General features: G+C 52.9%; 1 protein-coding gene across 2 annotated transcripts; it reads right to left on the minus strand.

Annotated features, from left to right (window-relative positions):
- Positions 1-57: 57 nt before the first annotated feature.
- On the minus strand, positions 58-14,043 carry NRBP1 (nuclear receptor binding protein 1). 2 transcript variants are annotated; one of them, XM_051843062.2, is made up of 19 exons: positions 13,916-14,043; positions 8,656-8,885; positions 8,366-8,488; positions 8,076-8,177; positions 7,638-7,727; positions 7,452-7,492; positions 6,991-7,085; positions 6,475-6,498; positions 5,012-5,095; positions 4,747-4,805; positions 4,509-4,607; positions 2,044-2,176; positions 1,771-1,876; positions 1,576-1,626; positions 1,359-1,494; positions 1,083-1,136; positions 929-992; positions 698-753; positions 58-603 (listed from the first exon to the last, which is right to left on the minus strand). In XM_051843062.2, the coding sequence occupies exons 2-19, from the start codon at positions 8,863-8,865 to the stop codon at positions 499-501; spliced, it is 1,632 nt and encodes a 543-aa protein (XP_051699022.1). In that variant the 5' UTR covers positions 8,866-8,885; positions 13,916-14,043; the 3' UTR covers positions 58-498. The 2 variants fall into 2 exon arrangements, with proteins under 2 accessions (XP_051699022.1, XP_051699023.1); XM_051843063.2 differs by lacking the exon at positions 6,475-6,498.
- Between the last annotated feature and the right edge of the window lie 435 nt (positions 14,044-14,478).

Consider the following 14,478-nt stretch of genomic DNA (forward strand, 5'->3'; position numbering starts at 1 on the left):
GCTACACCTAGCGGGCTGGGCGCGCACGCGCACACACACAGACACGCACACAGGACGCTCGTAGCAAAAAGTAGACTTTTATTACAGCAGCAACTGAGGCGAATCGAATGGCCCCCCAGGGCCACCACTGCAGCACCACCTTGCTCTCCCGCCCGGCCGCCCCCGCGGGATTGTAGAATGCAGCCCCCCAGTGCCCGTGGGCGCCTTTCCACACAGGCTGGCCGGGAGCTGGCAGGTCAGCAACGAGCCCGCAGCTAGACGGCGGCTGCTGAGAAGGCCCAGGCCCACGTCTGTGCAAAACAAGTAAACAAAGTGCAGAGGGGAGGAGGGGAGGGCGAGGGCGGGGTGGTGCTCAGAACCAGGGCGCCCCCAGAGCCCTCCTGAATAATGAAGGAGAGGAGGGGCTTCAAGGGTAATACTGACGGGGGACAAGGGGCAGGAGGGCCGCAGCAGTCGGGGACAGCCACAGCTCAGGGAGGGGCCTGGCCCGAGTCAGCTCTAAGAGGAGACGGTGACAGCGGCTGAGTTGAGGGTACTGTTCCTGGCAAAGTTGAACTTGTTCAGGGTCTCCTCCAGCAGAGAAGTCAGCCGGCTCTGGTCAGCCTGGGAGAGAAGACGCCGTGAGGAGGGGCGGGGGAGAGGCACGGAGGCAGCGGCGGGCGGCGGGCGGCGGGCGGGCGAGGAAGGCAGCCCTCACCTCACTGATGAAGCCCAGCTGCACCAGCTCGGCCGCCAGCTCGGGGATGCTCTCATCTGGCAGCGAAACGGGGCAGGGTGAGCGGGTGCGGCAGCGAGGCAGGCCTGGCGGGCCCACCCGCTACCTCGGGCTAAGATGCTCATTCTGAGCGACTCTGTCCCACCCCAGACCTCGGCCCTCCGAGACACAGCTCGCAGACTCTGCAGCCCCCGCCGGAAAGGAGAGACTCACTTGGCATCAGGTCACAGCTCAGGTGCCGGTTCAGTTTGTCCTCCAGCTTCAGCAGAAGCGTCAGCTGGAGAACAGGACAGTGAGGAAGTGGGGCCCCTGCTGCCACCCCGGCCGCCCAGCCCGCCCAGCCCGCAGCCCCAGCCCTGAGCCTTACGTGGTGTTTGACTCCCTCCTCCACCGACTCAATGTTGCACTGCATCAGCACCACCTACAAGAGAGGACAGAAAGGCTCACCCCTAGGCAGAGGGACGCAGTCAGCAAAAAATAAAAAACCCAGTTAGACGCCTGTCAGTAAAAACCCTAACTCCTGAAGCCTTTCCAGCCCACAGGCCCCGGCTGCCAGGGAACAGAAATGCATTCTTGGATCCGCCTCCTCTGAGTCCTGTCTCCCTCTCTGACCTGAAGACAGCCAGGCTCCCAGAGCCCCCACCTTGCGCGTCTCCACCTCTGCTGGCTCGGGTGTTGGAGTCTTGACAGAGGGGGGCACCACAGGGGATGTCACCTCCTCCTGCTGTGGCTGCTGCGGCCGAGGCAGCCCAAAGGCCGTCAGAGGGTAGATCCCATTCCTGGGAGGAGATTAGGACAGGTCACGTGGGCTCCGTGAGGCCTTGACACCAAGCCCTGCTTCCTCCTCACTCTTCTCTCACCTGACGTCTTCAAGGAATTTATCTAACTCCAGAGCTGGAGACTGCGAGTACCTGCGAGAGAGCGGAGAAAGCAGATGCAGGGAAGGACGCAGGCAGAGTGGCAGATGTGACCTCTCCCTGAGGAGGGGCCGTTTACAAAGCCTCGGAGTAGCAGTGACCCATCTGTCCTTTATGTCCCCCCAGACAGCCACTCACAAAGTCTGCACTGGTTCTCTTCCTGGTCCTGCAGGGATTTCAGCCAGTACAGCGCTGGTGTCCATGTTTTTGGTGATCTCCTCCAATGCGTTCTCTGGGATCATGTCTGGAGGGCATGACGGGGTGGGATGTTACAGACGAACACTGATCGTGTCACAGCAGGCAAAGAGCCACAGGGGTAAAGGCTCCCTTGGGAAGTAGAAAAGACAGCATGCCGGTGACAGTCCCAAGTCTCCAGAGGGGGAAACTCCTTGCAGGACCAAGGGAACTCACGCTGGTGTCCGACAATGCAGTGGGCAGCGAGGAGTTTGAGGGAGGGCACTTCAAACAGCGCTGGGTGGAACAGCAGCTCTCTAGCTGTTGGTCTGCGAGCAGGCTCAGGCTGCAGGCACTTCTGAATAAACTCCTGGGAAGAGACAGGATTTAGGGCAGGCATCTGGCAAGCCTCCCACTACGCTCATCTGTACAGTTCCCAGATGCTTATTAGCACAAGGCGTTGCACCAACTGGGTGCTCAGCACCTGCTGAAAACACACGTTGTTAAACATACCTGAAAGGATCGTCAAAAACGTAAGATGCGATGTGAAAGTATCATTCACTGTCTGGTTTTGATTATTTTTCTGCTCTCCAACCACAGTTTTTTTAAAGTTCAAATCATGTTCAATGACTTATGTTTCAAGTTCATGTTTCTGTTTCTTGGTTTTTTACCTCTGCTTTTTTGCCCACTCACTGCATCCCTTCTTTTCCAACCTTTGCCACATTTAGCCACGGTTCCAAAATGTACCCACCGGAGTCAAAATCACCATCCTTTCCATTTCCCGAGACTAGTATCACAGTTTCCTTTGTCCAGCACGTTAAATTCACTGGATTTCCTATACTTCCTCTAATCTCCCATCTCCTTCCTGTTTCTACCTCCTGCTAAGTCTCGTGACAATCTGCTTTCCTACTTTCAGGCTTGAAGGCCAACGAGACGACAAAACAACACATCTAATCTTCAGACCGAATCCCATCCCAGTGCTGAACTGGGCCTCCCCTATCTTCCTTCTTTTCTCTCCTGTACCTATTTACTTCTCTAATGAGCTACAAAGTACTTTTGTTTGGTCCTTCTGTCCAGCCTCTACTTAGTGTATCTACTGATTCATAACCCTTTTATCTTTAAATCTTCACTCATTATTTAAAGGCACCCTCCCTAACTAAACTATATAAAATCCCAAATAACTTATTTGATTAATTCAAACTGATTAATTTGCTTTAGAATGTCAAGACAGTTGTCTGAGTTATAGCAACTGCCTGAAATAACCATCAGTTTACCTTCATGCAGACAAACTTAGCATCATTTTGAACCGCACTGTTGACCACCTGAACCCTAGCCTGTGTATGCACACACACACAGTACACCCCTCCTAGGGAAATGCTGTCTTTCCTTTCTGCTTTCTGTTCTTTTGCTCTTAGAAGAGAGCATATACATGAAGGAGTCTTCAAAAAGTTCTTGGAAATGTGTACTCTAAAAAACTATGCATGGGAGGCCAGTGCTGTGGTGTAGCAGGTAAAGCCACTATATATTTAATGTAAATATAAATAAATATATCTTTTTTTTTAAGAGGCAGTGAGAGATGCAGGGATCTCCTATCTACCGAATCACCCCCCAGTTGCCGGTAACAGCCAGAGGTGAGCCAGGCTAAAGCCAGGAGCCAGGAACTCAATCCAGGTCTCCACACAGGTGGCAGGAACACAAGTACTTGAACCAGCACCTATTAATGCAGACTCTGGAATCAGGAGCCAAAGCCAGGTACTCCAATATAGGGCATAGTCCAGTTCAGCATTGGGATGGGGGTTCAGTCTGAAGTGGGCATCCTAGCCTGCATCTTTCTTTAAAAAAATTTTTTGACAGGCAGAGTGGACAGTGAGAGAGAGACAGAGAGAAAGGTCTTCCTTTTGCCATTAGTTCACCCCCCAGTGGCTGCTGCAGCCAGCACACTGTGGCTGGCACACCACACTGATCCGAAGGCAGGAGCCAGGTGCTTCTCCTGGTCTCCATGGGGTGCAGGGCCCAAGCACTTGTGCCATCCTCCACTGCACTCCCTGGCCACAGCAGAGAGCTGGACAGGAAGAGGAGCAACCGGGACAGAATCCGGCACCCTGACCAGGACTAGAACCCAGGGTGCCGGCACCGCAGGTGGAGGATTAGCCTAGTGAGCCGCGGCGCCGCCCCTAACCTGCATCTTAACCACCAGGAAGATTTTTATTCCATTTCTCCATCGTTTTGAAGTATCCTCATAGTCTCATAGGTAGAGAGAAGAAAAGCTTGGGATCAGCATTGTGGTGCAGCAGGTTCAGCAGCAACCTGTGATGCCAGCATCCCGTATGCGCACAGGTTCAAGTCCTAGCTGCTCCACTTCCTATCCAGCTCCCTGCTAATGTGCCTGAGAAAGCAGTGGAAGATGGCCCAAGTGCTCGGGACCCTGCTGCCCACATGGGAGACCTGGATGGAGTTCCATCCAGGCTTCTTGCTTTGGCCTGGCCCAGCCCTGGCCATTGTGGCCATTTGGAGAATGAACCAGCAGATCTCTGTAGTAAGTAAATCTTAGAGGGGGGGAAGGAAGCTTTAGACATTCGGAAACCAGTTGAAGAAAGTAATCCTAATCTCTGTGAAAAGGTTAGCTCTCAGTAGGTGAATAAAGCTATGCACGTGTTTTGATAGAAGGAAGGAAAGAAGGAAGGGATCCTGAAGCTCCTTACCCTCTGTAGCGGGTCTTCTAGAAGCTGGATGGCACTGCTGATGGCTTCCTGCGGCACATAGGAGGACTCCCCGTTGCCCTGAATCTCCAGCACTGCCATCTGCGGCGAGGAGGAGCAAGCAGGAAGAGACCTAAGGACCTCGGTGCTCCCTGACTGCTCCCTCAACCCCTCACCGTCTCCTCCATTTCCCTTCCATCTCCTAATCTGACCCTCTTCCTCTCCCTTCTGGGCTCCTCACCTCCAGTGCACACATGCCGAAAGAGTAGATGTCCACGGCTGTTGTCACATTGGTGACTTCTATGGAGAACAGAAAAGGCTTTGGTGAGTCAGAGCACTGGGGCAGGAGTGATGGAAACGAGACAGAGACAAGGATGATGAAGGAGGGGAGGGGACAGGCACCTCTGTGCCGCAGAGAAGGACCTGAAGTGACATCACCTCCTACCTCAGGTCAGGAGGGACAACACCAGGGGGATGAGGACGGCAGACAAACCAGGAGGCCTCACCTCCGTACTCCGGCGCAAAGAAGTGTAGATTCTTCTGCTCTTCCCGACAGGTCTTCACGTGATTGTTGATGGTGTCAGGAGCCACTGGGAGTAGGGGAGACACCCACAATCTGACCACCATCAACAAAGTATAGTCTCACTGCAGAGAGAGGTCCCCAAAAGCCAAATTCTCTCCTAAAGTCTCCTTTCTAACCCTCAACAGGCACAAGCCTATCCCCTTTCCTATCCTGAACTATACGTGGGCCAAAGAGAAAACCACCTGCCTCCCTTTCTCAGGCCTACTGCTTTGAATGTAAGGTCCCGCCGGCGCCGTGGCTCAATAGGCTAATCCTCCACCTTGCGGCGCCGGCACACCGGGTTCTAGTCCCGGTCGGGGCGCCGGATTCTGTCCCGGTTGCCCCTCTTCCAGGCCAGCCCTCTGCTATGGCCAGGGAGTGCAGTGGAGGATGGCCCAGGTGCTTGGGCCCTGCACCCCATGGGAGACCAGGAAAAAGCACCTGGATCCTGGCTCCTGCCATCGGATCAGCGCGGTGCGCCGGCTGCAGCGGCGGCCATTGGAGGGTGAACCAACGGCAAAGGAAGACCTTTCTCTCTCTGTCTCTCTCTCTGTCCACTCTGCCTATCAAAAATAGAAAAAAAAAAAAAAAAAAAAAAAAAAAAAAAAATAAAATGAATGTAAGGTCCCTAACTCAGTAGCAACAAATTCACCGTACTAGACTAACAGATACATGGGAGTTAGGGCTGACAAGGAGCAACACAGTCTAAGGAAAAACTTTCCCTTGTGACCTGTTCACCTTCGCCAAATCCCAGGTGCATCTACTCCATGAGCATGAAAATATGATTTACTTTTTTTTCATCCACCCTGAAAATAACATAAAAACACAGGCAACCCTTCCTAATCTGGGACATTTGGAGACCTCAGGAATTTGGATAAAGAAAAATAAGAAACATTGACAACCAAGGAGCTAGCCTCCTTCTTACCCACCTTTGCTGGCTGAAACTCAAAAATAGCTCAGAATTGAGCCAATATCCTTGAACCCATTTTATTTTTAGCCTACTCATACTTTTTAGATGCCTGTTCTACCCCCTATTCCTCAACACTGCAGGCCACAGGGCTGAACGAGGAACCAGGGCCAGGCCACCTTGGACTCACTGGGTCATAAACAATGACTACAAGTCACAGAGAATCTGGGAGCACAGGATGATGTGGGGAGCCAGCCTGATGATGAGGGGGAGTATGAATCGAGGAGGTAAGTAGCCAGCCAGGCAGAGTCCACAGGAAACAAGCAGGTTATGGAGGGGAGAGCAGGTTTAGGGCTGGCAGGGCAGAAGCTAAGCAGGCATAATTAGGCAGGGGAGGGAGGGGATTAAGGCTTGCTCCCACGACTGCATGCACTGGGCAGCCGCAAAGGGAGCAGAGGGAGCACAAACAGAGCCCCAAGTGGGGCAGAGGGAGCTCTCACCATTAGCAAAAATCCTATGAAAGACTGTTGGGAACAGAGCAGCCCGTAAGCGGGAGGGAGGAAAACAGAGAAAAGTTGTGAGCGATGGAGCAGCCAAGCCCCAGACAAATGGACACACAAACAACACGCAGACACAGCACACAGAAATGCCGTACACTGCACACAGATACACAGCAAATGAAAGCACTCACAGCAGGCACAGTCTGGAACTTCTTCTGGTAGGGTCTGGCCCCGAGGCTCAAATCAGACCTCACGTCCATTTCTTGCTCTTTCCCAACCTCCTATCAATATCTCTATTTTAACCTCACCTTCCCTCCAAAAAGATACAAGATTATACACCCTGTACCCTCGTTGCTGACTGGACTCTCCCAGCAAATCACCCCTAGTAAGTCCTTTCTTTTATCACCAGCCCACACCTCAGATTTTTGCTCTGTTCTCCCCCAAATCCTTTCATCTTACCCCCATGGTCCCCAGATTCCCGAGGCTCCCCTGCCCAGAACCTCTCCCTCCCCTCACCAGAGCCAATCTTGATGAGTCCGTTGTGCTGGATGAAGATGGTGTCACAGGTCAGGTTCCCATGGATGATGGGGGGGTCACAGGAGTGCAGGTAGCTGTGGGGGCACTGGGCTGTTAGAGGGGCCACTGGGAAATTAAGGGCAGGGGGAACCCAAGGGTTAAAAGGAGCAAGGGCCATCCAGGTCTCCTGCTGGTCACCATACAGATAATCCCCACACTCTGAATCTCCATTATGCCTGATGATTTAAATAACTGGATAAGCACTAGGAGAAAGAGGTAGGAGACAGTGTAGTGGTTAGGGCGTTAGGATGAACCCTTTAAAGGACCCATAGGGGACCTAATCTTGCCAATATGACTCAGAGTAGGGAGAGGCAGAACAGAACAGCAGAGTAGTGCCCTGAAATCTGTTTAGAGGAACTAAATCAGGAAACAGGGAAGAAAACTGGCCAGGTACTACTCACCTTAGGGCAGAGAGGATTTGCGTGCACCAGCGCTTCCAAGCCTGGGACAAAGTTTGGTCCAAGGGTCAGTAGGAATTCTCTCTCTCAAACTCCCCACCAGCTCCCTCCAGTTCCTGATCAGCTTTATAATGAACATAATCTTCTAAACCCTCAACTAGCCAAAAACTGTCTGCTCTCCCTCCATACCTTTTCATTCATAGTCTTGTGGTTCTTTTTGGTCTTCTTCAGAAATTGTTTAAGACTCCCAGATGACATGTACTCTGTGATAAAAATGACCTGAGAAGGCAAAACACTTACTATAAGGCTTCATGGTAAAAATCCCTTAACTGGTGATGTATGTACCAGATATATATTAAATGTTTTCTTGGCATCACTTCTAGGACAATAAAAACTACTAAGTAATTAGAGCATGAGAAGGAAGCAAAAGTTCATTCATTCCTGCCCTACCCATAATCAGACAAAAGGCATAGGTGGTAGATACAGCCCTACTTCCATTGCCACCAACAGCTGATACACTAGTTCTCTTTCAAAACTACCTGTTTCAATCTCTGAGGGTAAAGGGAACAATCAACACAGCTGGTCACTTGCAGTAAGTTCAGGAAATACCAAGACAAAAATTCTTACCCTGGCCTTGTTCTCTTTTATGTCAGCCCAGTACTTGTGAAACTTAACAATGTTGAGATGTTCCAACTGAATCAGATTATCAAACACAGCACGGACCTTCTCCTGGGATCAAAGAGACAGATAACAGAGGTCACAAGTCACCTCCATAATCCTCAAAAGCCATTTCCTACCCCCCAGCCAATGCTATCAACATGACCTAACCCAATATGCTCACAGAGACCCCCAACAGCAGGCCTCTTTAACACCGGTGTTGCAGTGCCTCCAGGCTACACGCTTTCACCATGACCTACCTCTTGCAGCTTGTAGTTCTTGCGCTCAGAGAACTGCACCTCATTCCACACAACCTCTACACCCTCCTCTGTATCCATGGCTAGGTATGCACTGTCAATACCTGGTACATTCCGCTGGTTCACCTGAGAAGAAATTTAAATGAAAGGGAATTAAATTTAATTCACAAAACCTCCATTGTACTACTACAATAGCCTTCTAACCCCTACCCTGTTGCAGACTGGTCTGCCCCTTTGGGACTGTTCCTCCAGCTCTTAGAAGTCACCTCCCAAGAAGGACATTATCACCTCACCTCTTCTCGCCTCTTCTGCCAGCGCCCACAGGGTGACTCTTCCAAGATCTCAGACTCATCTTCACTTTCTTCTTCTTCTTCTGGGGAAGCAGCTGAGGTCGTGGAGGTCACAGGAGGTGACACTGATGTCAAGCCAGGAGCAGAAGATGAGGATTCTACCTTTGGGTCTGAGCCACTGCTGAGTACTGTCTGGGACTCCCCCTCCGACATGCTGGAATGAACACTCAGGCCTGCATTGGTTGGGGCCAAGCACACAGGGAGAAGGCGGAGGTCAGGGTAGATCTCTAAAGACTTAATAATCCTAATAACCCCACTGTGGGTTCAAAAGAAAATAACATATTCCATTTCCTTTAAATGCACAATCAGAATTCATCCTATTTAAATACTAAAACATTAACCAGTCTCAACTCTAATGTAGCAAAGGGGAGCTTTCTTCATTGACGATGACCCACCCAGGAGCGGCAAACTCAAGATTATGCAGTATCACCTCCCCTTAGTGAGCTCCAAATGAACAGCAAAATCGGGTGCCCTATTCCTTCTAAGGAAATACTCATCTAACAGGCTGCCCTTTGAATCCCCATTCATTGCTATTTGTACTGTGCTCAAGAACTAAGCTACATGGGCTCCATTCAGAACAGGGGACTCCAGACTCCAAAGTGTTCCACAGACTGCTCCTAAAGGTGGACCTGTAGCACCCTCAGCCTACCTTATCCAGCTAGAATTAACCTTGGCATTCCCTATCCATCCCTCCTATGCACAGAAGGGGCCTGCTAGTCCATAGTGAGGCTCCCTTTGAGCCAGATGACTGGCTGTGGTTAGTGACTTCATCCCTGATCATCTCTCTTCCCTGTGATGTGAGTGTGGCAAATGGGTTCGGTTAGCAATGTTTTTCATTCATTCATTCATTCATTCATTCAAGAAGTGTTTATAATGGTTTATTGTGGGGCCAGGGCTATGGTGCAGCGGGTTAAAGCCCAGGCATCCCATATGGGTGCCAGTTCGAGCCCCAGCTGCTCCACTTCCCATCCAGCTCTCTGCTGTGGCCTGGGAAAGCAGTAGAAGATGGACCAAGTGCTTGGACTCCTGCACCCACATAGGAGACCTGGAAAAAGTTCCTGGCTCCTGGCTTCAGATCAGCTCAGCTCTGGTCATTGCAGCCATTTGGGGATTGAACCATTAGATGGAAGACCTTTTCTTTCTGTCTCTACCTCTCTCTATAACTCTTTCAAATAAATAAAGTGAATCTTTAAAAATATAAAGAAAATTGGGGCCGGCACTGTGGCATAGCATGTAAGGCAGCCACCTGCAGTGCCAGCATCCCATATGGGTGCCAGTTCGAGTCCTGGCTGCTCCACTTCCCATCCAGCTCTCTGCTGTGGCCTGGAAAAGCAGAAGTTGGCCCAAGTCCTTGGGCCCCTGCAACTGCATGGGAGACCTGGAAGAGTCTCCAAGCTCCTGGCTTCAGATCAACTCAGCTCTGGCTGTTGTGGCCATTTGGGGAGTGAACCAGCAGATGGAAGACCTCTCTCTCTTCCTCTGCCTCTCTGTAACTCTGACCTTCAAACAAACAAAACTTATGTGTGTGTGTGTGTTTATATACACACATATACATACATATATATAATTTTAAAAATAAAATAAAATAGTTTATTGTGAGCCAAACACTGGGCCAGATGCTTGAGATACAATATGTACAAAACAAATGAGCTGGCCGGCGCCGCGGCTCACTAGGCTAATCCTCCGCCTAGCGGCGCCGGCACACCAGGTTCTAGTCCCGGTCGGGGCGCCGGATTCTGTCCCGGTTGCCCCTCTTCCAGGCCAGCCCTCTGCTGTGGCCAGGGAGTGCAGTGGAGGATGGCCCAGGTGCTTGGGCCCTGCACCCCATGGGAGACCAGGAAAAGCACCTGGCTCCTGGCTCCTGCCATCGGATCAGCGCGGTGCGCTGGCCGCAGCGCGCCGGCCGCGGCGGCCATTGGAGGGTGAACCAACGGCAAAAGGAAGACCTTTCTCTCTGTCTCTCTCTCTCTCACTGTCCACTCTGCCTGTCAAAAAAAAAAAAAAAAAAAAAAAAAAAAATGAGCTGCACACAACACAACACACACACAGTCACAGATTCAAGGCAGATCTTTACAACTCTAAGCTTCCTACTTTCATTTCATTCACATGGCTCACAGGTTTCCAAGTTTTTATTCTCTGTGGAACTGGATCTGACTTAAATATTTCAAGTACAAATAAGTTAAGGTAGCCAGCGCCGCGGCCCACTAGGCTAATCCTCCGCCTTGTGGCACCGGCACACCAGGTTCTAGTCCCGGTCGGGGCGCCAGATTCTGTCCCGGTTGCCCCTATTCCAGGCCAGCTCTCTGCTGTGGCCAGGGAGTGCAGGGGAGGATGGCCCAAGTCCTTGGGCCCTGCACCCCATGGGAGACCAGGATAAGTACCTGGCTCCTGCCATTGGATCAGCGGGGTGCACCGGCCACAGCGGCCAATGGAGGGTGAACCAACGGCAAAGGAAGACCTTTCTCTCTGTCTCTCTCTCACTGTCCACTCTGCCTGTCAAAAAAAAAAAAAAAAAAAAAAAAAAAAAAACACTCAGCCCTCTGCCTCTCTGCTGAGCCGCCCGCCTGCCTGGCCAGGTGTAATCTTTCCACTCAATCATGTAACCTTGCTCCCCCACCCCCATCCGAGCAATGGCACTCTCCTGTCTAGAGAGGTGCCCATCCGCCCTTACGGATGGCCCTTCCTTAATAAAATTTGCTACTTTTACCTTCCACTAAAAAAAAATTTTTTTAAATAATAATAATAAAAAAAGACACAAATAAGTTAAGGTGCAGCTTTTGTGGCAAGAAGTAGCACAGAATGTAACCTTTTTTCCTGGAGTATGGCTACCTGAAAAGAGAAAACTTTCGAAAGCGGAATATCACTGCCCTGTGCAAAAAATCACCAGACAACCCCAGAATGGTATTCTGTAAGAACTAAGGTGTGAAGGGGTAGGAACCTGTGTGTGCTGGGCTCAAGGGAGCATTCTCCAATATGAAGGTGACACCCGAGAAGTAACTTTGCTCCTCTAAGTTCAGAGTGCCAGAGGCCTCCAATCAACACAAATCATTTGAAAGCTCACAGCTCTTTTTAGAACTCTCAGCTCTCAGTTTTCTCCTGAAATGCCACCTGGCCTACTAAGCGTATTCTCTTCATTAAATTTTGCTACCTCACTTCTATTGTCTCACGGCTGAAATTCTTTTCTTGGGGCCAGAGTTGTGACATAGCGGGGTAAGTCACCACCTGCAATGCTCCACTTCCTATCCAGCTCCCTGTGAATGTGCCTGGGAAGCAGTGGGAGATGCCTGAGTCTGCCACCCCCATAGGAGGCCTGGATGAAGCTTCTGGCTTCAGCCTGGCACACCCCTCCATCCCCACCCCGCCGCTGTGGCCATTTAGGGAGCGAACCAGTAGATAGAAGAGCTTCTCTGTCTTTCTCTCTCCCTAACTTCGCCTTTCAAATAAAATAAATCTTAAAAAAATTATTTTCTTGAGCAAAGATAGGGACCCCTGATCCTGCCAGGGCTCTAGGTTGAGTATCATCCTAATTAATGAAGCCTAGAATCTCTTAACATAATGATCTGCCTCTTTCAGATCTCAGTCAAATATGTTCTGTAGCTACTTAGGTACCCTCCTATATTCTCCTGATAAAGTCAAGCCATCAAGGACGGTTCCCAAGGGACTGCACTGATGTCCAACCCACCCAGTGAACAGAGCCACACCCGCCTTCAGCACCTGGTTCAGCAGCCCACCCTCCCTCTGCAGCCTCCATAAAAACCCCAGATCATCCTCACCAAGCAGGATGATGGTTCCTGAAACTCAAAAGTCTGCTGCCTCCTCACCTATGAATAAACTTTCTCTTTCTTCTACCTTCAAAAAGAAAAAAAAAAAAAAAAAGGAAAGAAAAAAGAAAACTCTCTGATGCCCACATCTGCCCTCAACATATACCATAAGGCAAACCATAAGGTTTTTATTAGATGACATTGTAGTGACCACCAAATGGCAATGAGGCCCATCAGAGAGAACTGGCACTCTTTGTCCCGCGTTATTTTCCAGGTCTGTGCCCATCCTAGAGACTCGGCCAGCCAGGGCAGCTATCTGCACGTGTCAGTTAGAAAGTCTATCAGTCATCTTGCAGAGCAGCTGGATTCTCTGAATGCGTCTCGAATTTCTGGCTAGATTACAACAGTAAGCATCAGTGGAATTCCAACACGAGGCTGTTGGAACTGAAAGCAATGAGATCTGAAGAAGCGTCTGGCCCCCACTCATCCACACTAGGGCAGCACAGGAGAGGCCAAACCTTCATCAGGCACAGACAGAAGCCCTTGGAATGGTATTGTCTCCCCCTTCCCCAGTCTTCTCCCGGTGGGCAAAATGAGGACACTGCCCAAGAGCGTCCAGCCGCCCACCATCGGAGACGCAGCCTGGGTAACACGGGGGCTGCTGCCAAGTTAGAGAGAGGCCACATATGGGAAGGCCCGTTTCCAACCACCGGGGGGGGACTCGCCACCCTCGGATGCCAGGCGCGTCCACTCTGGAGCAGCGCAGTGGACCCGCAAAGTTCTTCTCCGAGACTTTGATTTATTCGACCGCAGCCCCCCTCCGCCTGTCAACTTCGCCGCAGCTCCCAGGCCACAGGGCCTCTCGGCTGTCCTTAACGCCGCCGAGCCTCGGAGGCCGCGGGACGGAAAGCAAGCTCCGGGGAGGGAGAGAGGCCCTCCCAACTGCGCACTCCAACAGGTCCGCCCCGCGCGGCGTCCGCGAGGCAGCGGGGCGCTGCGGCCCGCGGCGGCCACCTCATCAAAGGCCGGCCCGCCGCGCGTCAGGGCGCAGGCCACGCCCCCGCGCCGCCGGCGCGCCGCCCGCGAGCAGGCCGGGCCGGGCCGCGCAGCTTCCGCAGGCCGCCCGGCCGCCGCCGCCCCCGCCCCCGCCCCCGCCGCCGGCCCCGCCTCTCGCAGCCCGAGTTCCAAGCGAACGCCGGGGCCTCCCGAGCCGCGCCGCAGAGTTCCGGGGCCGCCGCCGCCACGCCGGGGAGGCCAGGGAGCGCCGGGCGGCGGCCGCGGGGCCGAGCAGGCCCCTCAGCTTCGGCCAGCCCGGGGCGCCGAGTGGAGAGGGCCGCCTCAGCACCCGCCTACCGGGTGCCCCGAGCGGGCCTCGGAGACCGATCCCTCTGTCCTCTCGCGAACCCCTCCCTTCCCGGGACCCCACCGCCCGGGGCGCTCACCTCCCGACTCCGCGCCCCGCAGCCTGCGCTTCAGCTCCAGCTCGGGTTCCGGGGCCCCGGATCGCGGCGACTCCCTCACAGCTGCGCTCCGCAGCGCAACCGAACTGCGGGCCCCGCCCTCGCGGCGTCCTGACCAACAGATGGGCGGTGCCGCGGCGCCGTCAGGTTTCCATTGGACAAGGCGGCGGGGGGCGGTGCCCGCCGGGCGGCCGCTCGCCGGGCTGCTGCTCAACCGGGTCTCCTCCCCGACGGCGAGTGCCGCGGGCGCCGCGCGGGGCTCGGGCTTCTCCGTCCCAAGGTGGGGCTCGCCCACGTCCAGCCCCCCGGCCGGTCCTGGTGCCCCCGAGGGTCCTGCTGGGCCCGAAGAAGGGCCTCTCCCTCTTCTGGAAGGCGCCATGACAGTTCTCATGCCACGAAAAGACAAAAGGAGCGGGCGACGCAGCCTCGGTCTGAGGGGAGCGCTCGCTGCCGCTCGTTCGTTCCTTCGGGGCGATGCTGTGTGCGCAGGGCACCAGATCTTCGGAAGGCGCTTTTAAAAGTCACTTCGTACTGAAAATTAATAG

The sequence above is a fragment of the Oryctolagus cuniculus genome, chromosome 2 (genome assembly GCF_964237555.1).
Source record: "Oryctolagus cuniculus chromosome 2, mOryCun1.1, whole genome shotgun sequence".
Lineage (NCBI taxonomy): Eukaryota > Metazoa > Chordata > Mammalia > Lagomorpha > Leporidae > Oryctolagus > Oryctolagus cuniculus.